Source organism: Lagopus leucura, unplaced genomic scaffold, assembly GCF_019238085.1.
Source record: "Lagopus leucura isolate 7727_CA_CO unplaced genomic scaffold, USGS_WTPT01 Super-Scaffold_100012, whole genome shotgun sequence".
Lineage (NCBI taxonomy): Eukaryota > Metazoa > Chordata > Aves > Galliformes > Phasianidae > Lagopus > Lagopus leucura.
The window spans coordinates 18,864,599-18,882,955 of record NW_024962267.1 but is presented as its reverse complement, the minus strand read 5'-3'; the positions used below and the strand labels follow the sequence as shown (position 1 = coordinate 18,882,955).

The 18,357-nt window shown below is 41.7% G+C and overlaps 1 protein-coding gene across 3 annotated transcripts in view; it reads right to left on the bottom strand.

The window, feature by feature from the left end:
* UBE2F (ubiquitin conjugating enzyme E2 F (putative)) overlaps positions 1-18,357 on the bottom strand; it is a 66,036-nt gene that overhangs the window by 32,245 nt on the left and 15,434 nt on the right. For all 3 annotated transcript variants that reach the window (XM_042874218.1, XM_042874220.1, XM_042874219.1), the window contains 3 exons: positions 13,244-13,311; positions 6,584-6,654; positions 2,922-2,979 (listed from right to left, as the gene is read on the bottom strand). In XM_042874218.1, coding sequence (XP_042730152.1) covers positions 2,922-2,979; positions 6,584-6,654; positions 13,244-13,311 — 197 coding nt within the window. The remainder of the gene's footprint in view (positions 1-2,921; positions 2,980-6,583; positions 6,655-13,243; positions 13,312-18,357) is intronic.

The following is an 18,357-nucleotide window of genomic DNA, read 5'->3' as shown; positions in this document are numbered from 1 at the left end:
AACCTCTTTCCAGGGTTAAAACTCAACTTGCTCCATCCAACACAGGAATTCAGGAAGACCACACACATCAGTGCCTTCACTAGCACACAGGCTGCAGTTCCCATAAAGGGAAGAACTGGAAGACAGCACAATGCTCAACACTTGGTAACTCCGACAGAGTTCAGCTGTGAATGAGATGGCAGCAAGTGAAGCAAAATGCCAGGATACAGAACTCACAGAGCCTTTTATTCCCCCCCTTATGAATTATGTACGCTGCCAGAACACATTTTATCAGGAAATATTCACAGTTTTTTTGGCCTGTTTTCAGAAAGTCAAAAGGTGCAATCTGAAAGCCTCTTCAAGTTGCTCCCAATTTGATACTGCAAGTATTAAGAAGGTCACAGTAACTTATTTTGAAGGATTTTTCATGTAAGAGCTCTGCTGCCACCACTAGGATATGGAAGATGAGACAATCTAAAACTTCCAAAGCCTTCTGAAAGGTTAAGAGTGTATCATACAGATGAATGCAGCAGCAGCCTAAGGCAAAGCTGGCTTGGTTTGTGCATGTGGCTTTTGAGGTCAGGTAGGCTCTTCTTCTGTTATCTATTTAAATGGCTTTGTTAATGCACGCAGAATGGCTGCACTGGTGACACCTGACAGTATTTGTCATCAAAATCCAGTATGTTTCCTGCATTCTCCAACAAAACACTGTGGCAGCATTTTAGAGTATTTGACAAAGTTGGGCACTGCTCCTTCCTACAAAATCACATCACTCCACATAATGCTCTGCTCGATAGGGAACACGTACCTACCACAGAATGATTCATGTCTATGGAAAAGTAACTTGTTTGGAGACAAACCTGCACAATGCTGTCTGTTCCATCCAAGGACTGTAATTGGTCTGGAATCTGAGCACTTGGAGACTAATCAAACTAATAGCACTGTTCTGGAAACGGGGCTTGCAGCTTCCCAGCATCCCTAACAGCTATTCCTGCTTGACTTTTGTGAAGCTACTTCATGCGATCACCACGTTTCTACAGAGGCAAAACATGGAAGTCAGGTACTTGCTGTGGTGGCACTGCAAAACCACACGAAGCCATCGCAGAACAAGTGAGGGAACGCTGACTGAAACCGCTTGCTTAAAATGGGCCCTCTGAAAACAAAACCTGAAGTCAGACAAACTTCACAAGTTTAGAGGTATGAAATTTGTGGTGCTTCAATGCCCACGGGGAGTAATGAAACCCAGAGGGGATGCTAGATTTTAATTTACGGAGGGTAAAAACACCCTAAATTGCTTCATAAAGCTCATTAATTTCACTCTTCTGGCAACTGAGATACTAGGATGTTTCCTCTATGAAATTAATTAGTAAACTGATGCAAGAACAGAGTGGTAAAGAAAATTAATACATATCTTCCTAACCTTACTGACGATAGGAAGTTAAATACAGTGTCACTAATTATTCCCACCCACAGTCTTAACATGAAACACTACTTTAATCTTCCTAAGATACTGTAAATAAAGCTAGAAGAGATAAGAACGTATGTGCATTCTTGTCAAGTTGTACTACTGGCATAGGAATTTTCTAATTGTCTAAAGCTTAAACATTTGTAGTCCAAAAACTTCCTCTGGGAATGAAATAGAGAAACAAGAACAGAAGCAGTGTATTCAATTACCTAATGTCTCAATTTAAGCTAATTTGCAAACAGAAACGTAAGAGAGAAGACAAAGTATGCTTACTGATGAAAAAGAAGCAGAAAGTATTTAAAAAACACAAAAAAACATACTCTGGTTCCACTTTCCAGGAAATCAGGCAGCTCATAAGGACGTTTTGGAGATTAAAAGGAGGAAGACACAGATCTCATTCATAGTTAGAAAAAGCAAAGCAGGTATTAGACAAAAATTCTAAATCTGGCTTTCGAAGAGAAACAAACAGCTGACATGCTCACCCATTATCGACCCAGCTAATGCTGTTTGGGAACAAATTCTAGCAGGTTTCCTATCAAAAGCTGGAGAGATTTTTACTCAGTCCTCTGCAAGACTCTTCTGACAGCGAGGTCATGGAGCAGCAGACAACGGAGTGCTTTCTGCATGGAGATGAGGGCACTCGCTGCACTGAGGCACTCCTGGGGAGACTGTCACAAAGGATGTGTATCTCAGCCAGGAACTACGGCTCTGAATTTTTTCACACTGCCCAGCTGTTGTGGGACTGACCTCAGATGCCATTCTGCAATCATGGTGGCAAAACTGCCATCAACTTCATAAGGGGCAAGTTCTACTTACGTTGTGGTGACTCGGGTAACGTGACTGCAAGGCAAGCTTACAGGGCAGAGGCAGTCATTTCCCTGCTGGAATTACTAGAACAGGCAGGAGCAGCCTGCTTATGCAGTACTGAAGTGTGGACATGTTTCTTACCAGTTCCAACACTGGGGATGAAACACGATTCAAGGCACAGCAGTAACTACAGTCTAATTCTATGTTCCATACGGTGTTTCTCCCAAATGCACTGTGCCTTTTAGTCTTCCAAGGAAAAAACGTTCTTAAGACAGCCTGCTGGCTTGTCAGAACTGTCAACACAATGGAAATTGGAAGGGTTATGGATTACTGTTAGTCCTGCTCACAGCATGCTCTTCTATTTGTTGCCTGGGTAAAAAGACCACCAAGAAATCAGACCACCCTTACTGGAAGTGGTTTCTCAGGGTTACTGTAATCATATCATCCCACAAAACTTGTTATCACTCAAAGCAGGCACACTAGAAATAGACAACATTTCTATATTTGGTTAGCACAGTAATTGTTTCAGTATTGTCACCAGCTTGTTGAAAGACAAAAAACACAACAGCTGTTCCTAGAGCAAACTGCATTTATCTGACTCCTCACAAGTCTGTAAAGGTAGTTTAAAAGATTATCTAGTTTGCTGTACGTATCTAAAAGGAAATAGTACCTTTAATGTTCTAGTTGGAGCCCAGCCAGTGCCATCAATTGAATGTTCTCTCAATAAACTGAAAAAAAGACAAACATATTATATACACTGTAATTTCTATTAGAGAAACTTTGTCTTCTCAGACAGCTTTAACAACTTTGGAAGAAATTGCCACGTTAGTATTACATCCCTCTTGCACTCTATCTAGCATCAGGACTTTTAAAAGCACCAAAATCGGTACGTTGTCCAAGAATTACATTCTTCACACAGCTCAGCTTGGTCAAAAATCAAATTATTTTAAGTATACTAAGTGTGACAGCAGTCCTTCTGGCACCCCCAACACCGAGCCTTTATTTACCCCTGAATGCACAGACACACAAGTGCTCCATTTCCAAACACGCTCATCTGTGGTGAGCAGGCAGTTCCAGCAGCACGTCCTGGCTCCTACCACATCTGGCACAGCTCAATCCCTCTAAGAGAATATTTTTGGAGAGACATCTATTTATCAGAGAGGATTATTATCATCCTCCCTTCTGTACAAGGGCTGCAGCTTCTTAAAATCAGGGATAGGAAAATGAAATAGCTCTGGTCTTTCCTCCGTGCACAGGTATGAATTTTAGCTGACCTGCACACTGTGCTATGTAATAAGGCCACTGAAACTGTTGAGCCATTTACAAGATGAAAGAGTTGAGGTGTATTCAGTCGGTCAGACACTCCTGGAGCTCCCAGGTAAAAACATCATCACCCATGAGGAGTAAAAGTGTTGGAGACTGGAGCGTAACTAAGAAACACCACAGGTGATGAAAGACTGAGAAAAGCAGAAGTCTCACTCCTGCACGAAAGCAAAGTTAATAATCTGAGAAACTCCTGTAAGCATCATTTCACAATTGACTTCCTCTGTTAAGAAGCAATCTGAAACTGAAAACTCACACAGCAAAGTAACAAAGCACAGGGATTTATCAGTAGCAATAGCTTCTGCTGCTAACTGATAGGGTTAAAGTGAAATACTCTAAAGCTATTCATTTTGCAGGGTTTTTTTTGTAGTACTTCATTATCCCTTTAAGAGTCCAGGAAGAAGATGAATGGACCAAGTATCCCATCTTAACCACATTGCTAATCCCATTTCAGTGCCTTTGAAAAGACAAAATGTGCTTCCACCACCAACAGCACCCAAAACTAACTTCAAAAACATTAAAAAAACGTTTGGGCTTTTGTTTTTGTTCATGTTATAAAAGTAAAGCAAAACAAGCAAAAATGATGCTGAACAAGGAAGAACCAAGGTTTTCAGGTTTTGAAGAAAGAAAGGACCTTATAAGCTTTCTTCTTCTCCTTCAATTTTGCTGCAGTACTTCCCTTTACTTTACCATACAGCCCCCAGTGAGCTTAAGAGCTAAGAATAAGTGAGTGCATACAAAAAAAGCATGCAAGTATCAACTGACAGAACTCCAAGCACCTGAGAACACCAGCCAAACTTCATTAACACCCCTGCAGCTCCCAAAGCCTCTCTCTCTATGCGAATCTCCAGCTCAGCAGCCAGGACTGAAGAGGACACACTCATTTCTCATGGAGCTGTGGCAGGAAAGCAATGCAGACAGATAAGCGTAGCTCTGCCTCGTATTTCAGATTTGCTGATATAACCCATTCTAAGAGCAGCACCCCCTTTCCTCCCATAGATCAGAAACAATCATTTGGCTCCTAATCAAAGCCCTTCCCCAGCACAGGGTGCCTGAAGAAACCACATCTTGTCTTCTCACCATAAGCAGAAGCACGGCTACGAAGCAGCAAAACTTCAGAGTGGTTAAGCTTTTCCAAAAGCTTATGTGGGCAAGGAGAAAAAAAAAGCCAAAGATCATCAACAGAGGTGAAATAAAATCAGGGATATGTATTAGAAGTTTTATTATTAGGAAAAGGATGAACTGGTGTATGTGGTAAGCATATTGTTTCTAGATACCTTGGTGTTTCCAAGCAACATCCGTAAGTATGGTCCAGATCTAATTTGAGTGACTGCAATTCATAAGGTACAGGAAGAATGCTTCTTGTGCCCCAATCTATTGCACCTGACTCAAGTTTAATTATTCACTGTGTTTTAATTAGGAACAATTACACACCGTGCTGTAAGGTATGCTCAGAAGAAAACAGCTGGAAAAATACTGATTACTTCTGCTTTAATAAGTACCCAAAGACATTTCTATATGAAGAGACTGATAGAAGCTGATTGCAGGTACTATATATAGATTGCATTCTCCATTCTAGCAGTCTGGGTTATTTTAGATTTCCCATCTAAACGGTAAGACATTCTAAGGTTTAATGTGCTTAAGTATCTGACAATCAAATAAAGCTGACATTTCAGTGCAGACGCCAAAGAAATGACTTCACTTCATTAACCAGAATTAAGATGTTCCAACACTACATTTGTCTGACATAATTAAAATCATTTGAAGAATAGACACACTGAAACATCCTCAAGAGTGCGAGGAGGCTTTGTTTAACCTCAAAAGATACAGCTCTAATAGTCAAAGCTTAAACTTTTACCTATCTGTTGGTGTCCAGTATTTCCTGTTCAGTTTCTAAACACTTCATCCATTCCTTGCCTTTACTTCAGCTCTTTGATTAACAGCACCCAGGTTCTCTCCATTGACCAGGTAAACACCACCACCCTCCAACAGCACCAGCTCCTCAGAAGCATGCAGCACATCACTGAAGCTCAAAGCACTGCTATCAGCTCTCCAGCTGCTACCAACCAATGAGCCAGAGCTGCCCACCAAGGGAGAAAGGCTACCCTGTGAAAGCTTTGTTTGCACCAGGACCTTGTATTTCAAATCTAAAGGACACAAAATATATCTTTTTAAGCACTGCTTTGCTACATGTGGCGGCAACTGTTTCGGATTTTCAGAACAGCTTTCAATCTTACTTATTTTCACCGCTTATGCTTCATTTAGTATTTCTTTCATGTTCCATTAAGTTGAGAAATGACAGTCCTGCTTCTTACTTCTGTTTATGTTCAGCTTCCAGCCAATTTCACCACTGGGTACACGAGATGAAACACTGAAATCACAAGGTTTCTGGAACTGATTTTGAAGAGGAAACATTTACTATTGTGAAAAACCTGCCAGCAGTGTAGCTGGGTTCCTTTGGGAAAGGTCAGCTTTTGGGCTTCATACCCCGCCTCATGTTCCCCCAACTCTGTTTTCTTATAACCAGCATCTGTCTTTCAGTAGATGTTATATGTGAAAATAAATACATATAGAATAGTTATTGTAAAGTTAAACAGATTTTTTTTTTCCCGTTCTGAAAAACAGTTTCCAAGCACTAAAATAATATAGGCATTAACAGAGCAAAGCCTTCAGCCTTCTCAGGGCCTGAAAATTATTCACCTATGAGGAGAGGAAAAAGGGAAAGGGGGAAAGAGGGAAAGGGAAGAAGCTGTGTCCAGATTGGATGTTACACTTTTATCCTAAACAAAACTTAAAGTTAAGTCTGAAATTGAAGAGTCAGGTTCTACCCAGCACATATTGCACAGCAAGAACAACACTTTCTGTATATTTCTATGTTTTTAGCAGATAGTGGTCTGATTTCTAGAAACCACTGACAAAAGTAACAGCGACTTGAAAATTACATACAACATTTCATCACACAGAAAGACCTTCAGGATATAAAAAAAAAAAAAAGAATGCTGTTGCTACCTTAAGCAGATTTCTCCTGTCTCTGTGATGTTTGGATGCCAGATTCTTGTCAAGCATTTTACTTTCGGAGGCTGCCAGGACAGAAAACAGAAAATTACAGTGTTATTCTTCAAAATAAAGCCAAATCACAGTTAAAAGTCACAGAATTGAAAAGGGAAATATATTTGATGCTCACAGCATATGTCTGCATGTTAAAGATCCTGACAGTGTAACTGCAGGAGGTACACCAGCTTTCTCTGTCCTTTTAGCTTCTTTCTACCCTCTACTATTGATGGGCTTTTTCCTCAGAAAAACTGATTTTAAAGCAAGACAAGAAAATTCATTCTCTTCTCTTGTCTCCTTCAGGGAAAGCAAAACAAAACCAGGTTAGTCTCTTAAGCACCGTTTCAGTGTGTCAGCTCCTGTTCAGAGCTGGATAGGAGTACAAAGAAGGGCAGTCGCATCCAAACTGAAGATGCTAATGTGAAAAGCCACCCGACTTATTTTTAGCTAAGGTCACCAGAACGTTGAATTAGACAGCGAGCTCTGAAACACGGATTCTTAAAATACAGTCTCATTTGCTCTACTTTTGTGAAGTAAATAAAGAGCAGGTCATAAAAATGCCGGTAGCTTAGCAACAGCATCTTACTCCATCGCTGTTCTCCAAATTACGATTTGCAGCTTTCAATCAGGCAGATAATTTCTTACAGCAGCCGTACTGTAAGACCAACACAGACCAGTACCTTTCAGAACTTCAATTAAATCTGCTGTTATAAATGTGGAGCTATTTTCCCCCACTGCTTCCCAAGAAGTCTTCAGTCAGGAGAGAAAACAGCTCTAATAGCTGCATCTGCATAGCAGCACGCTGTGTTTTGTCTCACTGCTTTGTTCTCAATTCTCCAGCATCATCTTAGGAATGTATTTAGATGTTATCCACTTAGCCCAGCTCCTTGGAGTAAAGGTAAGAGTGCACACATGATACCAACCTACCAAGAAAATACCTGCCCAGCACTTCAAGAAATCATCACCAAAGCACAGCTACAGTTTGTAGTACAGACATCAGCTTTTCTCCATAAACATTCACGTCTGCCTAACTGCTGCTCAACACTCAGCCTTCAGGAGGCACCTGTGGCAGTGCCGGATCACAGCACTGCTGAATAATGAGTGGCATGCAGAAAGGTCTGACTTTTTACCTCCCAAATCCACAAACGTTCACTTAGAAGTTCTCTGACAGCACAACCCTTCGTCAGCTACGCCCTCATGTTGTTTTGAAAGATTATGCCTAGTTATCACAAAAAATAAAGAGAGGAAGCAGCAGTACTTATTCCACCTGGTGACTCCGGATAAAAGAGCAGATTTTACCATACGTGCCTTCCAGCAGAGAATGTACTGATGAATAGAAGAAGTAAGTTTTATACAAACTAAACCTTTACAAGAAACTCCCAAATCTACAGTCGTTCAGAGTGAAATAATTGGCACCTCGGTTTTCTGTAATGTGGAGAAAACAACTAATCTTTTTTACTTTCACCACACACCAAAGTGCTTCTTATCACTAAGAATAAGAGAAACCCGCTGCTGACAGTGAGATAAAGGTTTCCCTTCTCTCCCCTTCTTCTCCTTTTACAGAGACAAGGACAACAGCAGCACTACCATAAAAATTAGCTTCAGCCAAATTTCCCTTTGAATTTTTGCTTCAAGCTATCTTTGAATCTTCCTTACACCAACAAATCCACACAAGCTTTCCTTGAGATGCTTCACTTGAATGCCTCAAACCATCTCCAGGTCACGGATGTGACAGCAAAGCTCAGAAAATCCGTTTATTTCACTGCTCGTAAGTTCATCCTTCTCTTCAGACTCTGCAAGGCATACGTGCAGATCCACTCTCACCACAGGGCACAGCAGCAATCTCAGTTATTTTCTTCTCCAGTTCTCAGCAGCCACTTACATTTTCAGATCCCTTGTGAGTTTTTATCATGGAACCATCCTTGCTTCCATTTCTGCTCTCAGCTGACTTCACCGTATCAGTTTGTATTCACAAGCCTCAAAACACAGCACAAACAGTACAGGAGAGTGTTGCAAGCAGTTGACATCTATGCATATATTGACTTCAGTTAGGGCAGAAGTTTCATCTTATAGAACAAGCCTTTATCAAGTTTGTCCCTTTTCTTTAAGGACATTGCTAACAATCTCTCCCGTGTTATTCTCACTGAATCAGAGGTTGGATATAAAGCACCAACCAGGACGTGAACTTCATTTCAGGCCCTGACTGGTTTGGCAAGCCAAATCACACTGATGTGACAAGTGTGCTAACGTGGGAATGCTGCGTCTATCCAATCCTATGCAGCAAGGCCACCAAAGAGAATTAATCTCACAACTAAGAGATTATCATCCAGTTCTTCAGGATTCCAATCCCTTCCAATTGCTGTTTCACAGCTGAGATGCTTGCAAGGAAAAGGTCTAAGAAGAGCAGCTCTGCTGTTAAATTCCCAGCTTCCGACCTCTACCTAAGGTCATAAAAACCTTGGAAAACTGATTTTGTGTTGCTATCTTTACCATTAACTAGGCTTGAGTCCTTAAAGCATCAGGTCCCCCGTCCTGTAGCAATCAGCTGCACCTTAAGGAAGAATGGGGTTGCCGTGCCTTTTTCTTTGCTGCTGTTGTTTTAAATCAAGACATCCCCCGGTCAGTAGATTACTATCACTATTATTTAAAAAAAACAACCAACAGCAACAATTGCTTCCCTCTCTCACTGACTCGTTTCTGGGCAGCTGATCAACCGGGAAAGCAGTGCTTGGGGGAACAGATGCTGCAGAGACAGAGGTCAGCACTTGGCACCGGAGGCTTCGCCGCATACTCCATTATTTGCTTGCCACTTCACAGCTTCCTCTGATGTCTGTGACAACAACAATCCCGGAGGTTTTCGTAGGCACAAACGCTGGCAAGCTTCTGTTTGCTGCACAGAAATGTTTGTGAATGCATTGATTTCCTAAAAGGCATTTTTTTAATGCCTTTAAGATGCCAAGTGACAGTATTACCAGACTGCAGAGTTTCTAACAGCATCACAGTTTGAGGAGACACTAAGAATTCACTTATGCTGCTCTCGTGACAGTACTGCAAGACCTGCATCATATCCAGATGCTTTCTCCTCCTACACAACATCCCAGCAGCTCAAAGAATAGGTAATATTAAGCGTCAACCTTCTGAAGACTTGCAGTGCCATTGAAAAACACTTAACAGCTAATATCAATACCATTAATTGTATCAGCACAATATCTTCTCCGAGTTGCTTCAACTTTAAAGAGGGGAAAGACCTCCCAGGATTAATTTCTTCTTTCCTTTTTGTATTCAGAACATGGAAATTACTTATGGGAAAAGCTGCACAGAGTCTGAAAGATATCAAGAGCTCAAGAGTACCAGTTAGCATGTGATGCCCACAAAACAGCGCCATAGGAGTCAAGAAAATCTCGGCTATGAAGGGAAATCAGAGTGATTACAGGTGTTTGGATCCAAACAGTGGATTCTGAAGATGCCAGGTTTTCTTATGGCTCCAAAAATCAGCCAGCCCAAATCAGATACTTATAGGAGGAACAGATCTGACATGCGCAAATCCTTTTTCAAGTGAGTTTTGGGTCATGTATGGGATGAAGTCTTCCATTTAGGATGCTTTTCACCCCAACAGTCCCTGGAAAGCAGATGTGTTAGTTGAGGACCATGTGCGCGCACTGGTGTCCTTGTGACCGACTCTGCTTCCTTCCTTAGGGCTGCATGAAGCATCACCTCTGACTGTCTGCTCAGAAGGCACAGGAAAAGGATGAACAGAACTGCCCACGCAGGCCCCTTTGCCAACATGGGAGTTTGAAGACATTTCTAATGTTATGACTGTTCTGCAGTAGTGCTAACATTACTAGCAGTACTAACTCAGTAACAGTGAAGACAATCACTGAGATGACCCAACAGGAAAATGCACAGCTGCAGTGCCCAAAGAATTCCCCTCTATGGGAAACACACTGCTTTAAAAGAAGTCCTTGGTAAAACAAGGATGAGATCTCTCCTCGATGAGATCTCTTTCCTCTCTTTAGCCTGCCTGCAAAGCGCAGTGAAATGCATCCTGTCAGCTTGCAGAAGCAGTGTGACACAAATTACCTCTCGCAATGCAGCACAGATCTATCTGAACAATTCCTCTTGCACGACCAGCAACTGATTAGAAATGAAAACCTTTTCCTGTTCTCCCATTCAGATGCTTCTAAAATTATTCATCTCTTCAACAGCTTAAGTAGTTTTAATTACAGATATAATGGAAGAACCCTTATAATATGTTACTGCCTTACAGATAATCACCACAAACATTTCCAGTACCACATACAGCAGCTCAGTGATGTAGAAGTGCCTGATCAACCAGCTGTGTGCTCTGAGCACAAGCAAGAGGCAGCACTTCACAGCAGAGCTAACCCCAAAGCATCCTTCCCACATGTTAGGCTCTTGAATCTCTGCCCCGAGGGACTGCACAGCCTAGGTGATACAAGCCAGTGACTTATGCTCACAGATCTACTATTATCTCCAGTGCTTTGCTTCCCTGACAGAACAGCACGCATCAGTTTCAGTTCACAACACAAAGCTTACCAAGTTTTTTCTCTTCAGTTACAATTTTATATATTTTGTATTTCTCCATGTACTCAGCAATGCCACAGTGGTTAAACTGCTTTATTGATGATGACTAAAAAGTCAGATGGACGAGAATATGGGAGGGTTCCCCTTCTGCCATGAATGCCACGTTCCTCCAAGTATTTTTGATGGCACAGTTCATTCACATTAAAAGGAGAATGCAATTACTTAGTGACCACCTTACTTACAGTATGTTCATAGTGTGTATAAAACTGTCACCATGGAAAGTTTTCTGGTGAGGTTACGTGGGGAACTTATAAAAAAAAAGCAACTGCAAACATGAGATGCGCTAAAAGAACCTACCTAGAAGGACACACAGGATCCAGGGTTTGGTTATATAATAAAAGGAATAGAACACTGAACTGCAATAGAGTTCGAGATTTCCAAAGAAAAATACTTTATTCTTACCAAAAACTCCCAGGAAAACAGTCAAGGAGAGAAAAAGCTGTGAACAGAGATCAAAACCTGTTCCCCGAAGCTGTGCAGGACCTGAGATGGCTACCACTTAACTCAGATAGCTGGATAGCTAAAATACTGTTCATCTCTTGACCAGTGACAATGGAAAATTGAGCTGATTCAGAAATAACTACCGTCCTCCACAAGCAATAACTTAAAAAATATAGTGCATGCCCCCTTGATTATAAGCACCAGGAATATCAGAGAACTTATCAAGGCATGTTCTGGAATGGCAGCCCAGTCCCCCCACACCTAGATGCAGATCTTTTCTACCCCACTGGAGCTCTTCAAGCTCAGCCTGAGAATTCAGGCCATCCCATTCCAGACTGCTGCTCCTCCTGTGTGTGTATATACATACTGCACAAAAAACAGGGCTGCGACAGCAGCCGCTGCACATATATGATGCTGAATTTAGTCTTGGTGCATTTGAACCCAAGTCAAAGGTCTTCTCGGACCTCTGCTATCCTCTCCTACTCATTCTTCAGCCTCTCTGAAAGAAGACTTCTCAAATAATAACAGCAAACGTCAGAAAACAAAAAAGATGTAAGAAAAAAAGTTATGAACGCAAGCAAAATAAAACATGTTCAAACTAAGTGAGGCTTCCTTCCTTCCTTCCTGCTGCAGCTCATACCTCCGCATGCAATTATTGCAATTTAAATGCTCAAATGAATCTAATTTCCCTATATATCATCAGAACACAGAGGACCAAGAGTAATTCATGAGAACCAGACATACGCCCCACCTGTTTTCCATTTTTGGAGTTTGCTTTTTCCTACAGACTGCTCAACTCTGAAAACAATGTCTACAGTTATTTTTATTGTAATTGTACCTCCTCCTCTCTTGCCACAGTCTGTAATTTTAGTAGAGTAAAACAAAGCAATAATGTTTCTCATGTTCAAAAAGAGCAAGTTCCTTGGAGCTTTCTGTTTGTCTATAATAAGAAACTGTGATCATGGGGATGTCCTCTGGAAAGCTGCTTGCTTAATAACCATTGAAATAAGGTGTTTTTTTTTAATAGATAGCTAAACAGTTTGGGAGACAACCTGCAGAATTAGTGGAGTGCACCAAAGGCCACTTGCCACCATCTCTGCACTTTCCAAGTCCTCCACTGCACCCTCTAAAAAGGAGTTGAGCACTACAGTCCAATAGCAGAAATATAAGCACAAGCTGAAGGCCCCACAAAAATAAAAAGCAAAGACTTCTCCTTTCTGTTCAGTTGTATAACTCCCTCTTCTAGACACTATTTTTTTGGTGAGAATAATCAAGCTCGGGTCTCAAAAATAATTACCAAGGGAGAACCAAGATGAGAGTGGAACCTCAGCCAAAACAGTCTGACTCCTCATTTACATTTCCAAGCATCCTCTGCCAGAGCATTATTTTTCTTTAAGGAATAACGTTGGTTTCAGATGCCGCACTACCAAAGTGTAACCAGATTGTTCTGTATTTTGATGGCATTTCAGCAAGAGAGAGAAGCCCCTCTCTTAGACTCAATGCCAACTTCCCTCTGTCCCAGTACACAGAAAGGAAATGTAACCACCTTTAGACCAATAATAAGATACTTACCACCATATTGTAGGCATCAGGAACTTCAATTTCAAACTGAAATTTTCCACCTTGGTAATAGCCCTCATCTAGCAAAGAAAAAGAACCACAAATATTAAAACAGTTCACTTAGAGAAAATAACCAATGCTGTGTTATACAAATTATGTCATTAACGAGATTCAAATAACAGCCTCAGGTCATCACCAAAAACCCAAACACCAAAGCACTAACTGCTTCCAACTCCAAAAAGAAAGCTGGTTACACACCTTGCTGCTAATGCATGCTAAATCCTTCTTAACCACAGCACCCTCAGACTTGCACCAGCAATTACAGTCACAGTAGGAATAATGGTGTGCCAAGAGCACGTGCACTACAATAAAAAAGCAAGTCAGGTCTTCTGACTGACAATTATCTCCCAGTGGGTGATGCACCAATTAGGAAAATCTGCCTGCTTCTCCGTCAACCTGAGATCCAACACTGAATTATGAAAAGTGCTAAATTGTAAAATATGAATTCTGAACATATCCAGTTGTGTGTAACCAGAGACAATAGGCAACAGGCTGTCATTCCTGAGATGGCTGCGCTTGGATGCTGAAATGCTTGCAAGCAATCTGATACGTGTCTGTCTGGCATTGCAACTACAGAGTTTTGTCATTATTCTTGTTGTCTGCATCACATCGTGCAGCCACAGCAAAGAACTGATAGTCAGGAGGGGTTGGTTATCCTCACACAACTGTTTAATATGCAATTTTTAAAAACAACATTGCAAAGGAAAGCTTGGCAAAGCAATCAGTGGTTTAGAGAACGATTAAAAAGACACATTTCTTATTATCTTATTATCTAACTTCCAAAATGCTTCTAGCTCTCCTACTATACATCACCAAAATCCCACTGGGATGACGTGGTGCCTTCTGGACCTCTTCCCTTCCCACATCTAGTGCTACCAGAGCATGGAAACAGAGCATGGCTGATCTTTCCCATCCCATACAGGTTTATGGCTGCCTCCATCCTGGAACTGCTGGCTTCCAGCACCCAGCCCACCCAAACCTTTCATCATCCCATAGACATCTGCACAGAACTGCCAGCCTCACCCAGTGCAAAGCTCACTTTAATAACCTACTGAGAGTACACATTTTTCAAATACATCCTGCACTTCCAATTCAATTTTGACATGCACTTAATTTATTAAGCAGACCTCTCAGGCATGCTGCTGTGCTTTACCAGCACAGAGCTGCACATGCATTGGTTTTGATGGGAAAAAAATACACAAGTCAAAGCATTTTTATTTTGCATTCAAACATACTGGAGATAAAAATCAGTAAAGCAAAACATTTCTGAAGAATCAAGTATATAAAGGTGAGTAACACCAAATATCCTTTTGATGAAACTGCTGCCTGTCAGATTTGCCACACGCTCAAAGTAAGATGTTGTTTTAAGAAAGAACCATTATAGAAATGGTTCAATGCTCCACCTGGAACTCAAACAGCACAGTCACCACTGAGCAACCCTACAGGATGCAACTGACTGCACTTCATTCACCACTCAGCACACATGAAATCTATTTAACCAAGTTGCAGGAATCCTCACTGTTCCCAAGCGTGATGCCACACCTTGTAAAAACCACAGCTGGAAGAAATAAATGCACAGGTCTTTCACTGAGCAGAGCAAAACAAACAATACCAATCTCTTCAGTGCCTGCTACAGTACTAACCATGCAGATCAGTCTTCCATCAGTGTTCCTTGGTTCACAAGCACTTAAGCTATCACCTCTCAACATCACTTTATTGATCTGGACAAGGGGATTGATGCATTCTCAGTACGTTTGCAATGACACCAACTCATATGAAAGTGTTGATCAGTCTGAGGGTAGAAGGTCCTGCAGAGGGATTTGGATAGGCTGAGGCCAATGGGATGAGGTTCAACAAGATCAAACGCCAGGCTTTGGTCGCAACAACCCCATGCAATGCTATAGGCTTGGGACAGAGTGGCTGGAAAGCTGCACTGTGGAAAATAACCTGGGGGTGATGATCTATATGATCTTAGAGCTCTTTTCCAGCCTTAACCGTTCTAGGCTTCCATGGGAAGCTATCACATGCAATGTGATGTCTGCACAGGGAGAAATAAGGCCGCTGCAAGGCAAAGGAGAAACAGCACCCCTGTGAAGGCTGCTCACGAAGCCCAGCAGCAGAAAGTTATTTTTCATTGGCTTAATTTCAGTAGTTCCTGTATTCTGTGGCCTTGGAGTGTAGCACACAGCAGCCCTTTATGATCTACCCCTGCTAATGCAAAATAGGTATGTCTACATGTGTCTTGCGTCAAAGAAAACCCTCAGATTTAATCAGTCTTCACTGTAATCCAATTGTTCAAAAACAAAAATACTCAAAAACAGCTCCAGGGAAGGACAGCTTGCCAGAAGGTTGTCAGAGTGCTGCCAGCTGAACAGTAAGAGAAAAGCCACGCTCTGCATCTCTGCACACTGAAAACACCAGGCACAGATGCCATCTGCAGGAACATACAGGTTGGTACTCATCTAAAAGCACGGGCAGCAAGACTGCTGATGACATTGCTCAAGAAAATGCACAGGGAAGGGGGGGAAAAAGGAAACAAAAAATGGTGAAGAGTTGTTCTTCACTTTCTCCACCTCTTCACCATCAGGCAGACACAGCTCAGGGCAGCTCCAAACCCCCCCAGCCCAGGCAGGGACTCCCAGCAACAACATGGAAATTAGTCAAAGCTGCATGAAATCATCATGGCAAAAAGACTGCAGTGTGTCCCACAGGATTAGTGAGACAAATTGGAGTACAAATGGTTGAGACGAGAACTGGAATTAGTGCAAGAGGTACAGCAGGACCAGACGATGGAAGAACATTCCCTTTCCTTAGCAAAAAACTTGTTTTAGATTAGCTCAAACGCTTTTTAACCACATATTAGCAGTTCCACAAGCCACAAGAAATTCCTATTGTATTACTTTTGTTTTCTTTATTTTTCTGTGTTCTACACAAGGCTGAGAAATCTCTGCAAGACCGAGAGCACTCCAGACGTGGCACTTTACAGTGCAGGTTAGAGGGCCCATGAGAACTGATTGGCATTCAAACACCACTTCTACAAAGCTCAAGATCAGTATATATATATAGATATATATATATATATATATATATCTTACCCAGGGGTAAGAAATCAGGCAAAAGTGGCAGGAGACCTGTATGGATGAGCACAGGACTCATGGAAGACCTCAAATGGATAAAATCCTATGAAATGTAGGAAAGGTGTCTGCCCACTTGAGAGAGACACAGTAATGCTGCCAGAGGGGATGAAATGAGGAAGGCTAAGGCCCACTGGAAAGGGAGATCAAGAACAACAAGATACACTTCTTCAAATATGTCAATAGCAAAAGGAAGGCTGGAGAAAAATGTAGGCCTGTTGGTGAATGAGGTGGGTGACTGGTAATGGAGGACATTGAGAAGGCAGAGTTGCTGAATGCTTTCTTTGCTTCAGACTTTCCTAAGACTGACCCTCAGGAATCCCAGCAAGGGTTTTGACACTGTCTCCCATAACATTCTCATAGGTAGGCTTCAGAACTGTGGGACAGACAAGCTGATGGTGAGGTGGATTGAGAACTGGTTGACTGGCAGAGCACAGAAGGCTGCAGACAACGGTGCAGTCTAGTTGAGGGCTGTAACTAGCAGCAGAGCACTGGAACAAGCTGCCCGAGGGGGCTGTGCAGTTCCTTTCTCTGGAAATATTCAAAACCCACCTGGATGCTTTCCTACTGTAACCTACTATAGGGAACCTGCTTTAGCAGAGGGTTGAATTAGATGACAACCCAAGGTCCCTTCCAACACCTACAATTGTATTCCCTTCCCTGCCCTCATACAGACTCAAAAACCCTCTAATTTTCAGCCATGTAACAATGCTGGAAAGAACTGAAGTTCTGGCAAAGCTAATAGTAAGCAAAGCAGTGTAAATGAAAGAGCTAATTAAAATAGTTTTAGCTCATAACTTGTCCATTTACAGGAGATTTTTCCAAGAAGTGAATATGTCTGAGCTCCAATTTGTGTCTCCTGCTTAAATTTACGTCTTCAAGCTACATTAACATTCCTCTTACTGCAGTCTCAAGTTTCTTTACTAACAACCTAATACTAATCTGTGCCTGTGAGGTGTTCTGATGGTTAAATGCACAGCGAAGATACAGAATTATTTTACGTTTAAAAGAAAAAGTAAGATAATTTGGACAGGCCACAAAGGATGTGCATTTGATAGCAGCTCCTTGAATCGTAAGCTTTGAAATGCTCAGCCATGCTCACTGACATTTGTCATTTTATGGTATGCAAAGCAGAAAACAGGCATTTTATTAATTCCCTGAAGAATGTGACTCAAATAATCACGCTAACCCTAACCTACACAACTGCATGGGAAACAAATTAATTAACTCTATGCATTCCTCTAGTCTTTGTCATGTATATGCCACCTAAACTCACCTCTCCCCTCTGCCCAGGTCATTACTGTGTTTCACTTTCAGCTTCAAATTCCGTGCTTCAAATACCAGTGCAGAGGCAGGCCTCCATGTTGCAAATATCCATCTCCTTATTTTCCCTAGCATTTGATCCAGTAAGGTACAGATACCAAAATAGGAACAGAGGCAAGTGGTGCCACGAGCACATTTTTCAATGACAGAAAAAATTGGTTGATATGACACAAGGAAAAAGCAGCTCCAGCAGCAGCATCTGTCTCAGGGGCAAGCAGTTTATCCATCATGGCTGTAAAACCTGTTTTACCCTTTGTCCAATGCATGCTGCTATACATTCTCTCACTGAGCACTGCCAGACCATAAAGGAACCAGGACTTCTTAAGCACAAGCCAAAATAACAATTTTTATACGATGAGGATTTCTAGAAGTAATTTGGATGTGCAATGCTAGAAACAATTCCAGGCAGGATGAGGAAGAACAGCCCTTTTCTCCCTGTTCACATTCATGCAATGCTGTTTCGGCACTACAAAAAACGGTTGTCTCCCATCTAGAATTTTACCCATTTGAGGCAGAAGCACTGTGAGACAATATTTGCTGCCTCTCTGTCACCTCAGAGAAAACTGAGATTTAGCATATTCCAAAGGTGATCAGAAAACTGCAGTGGTT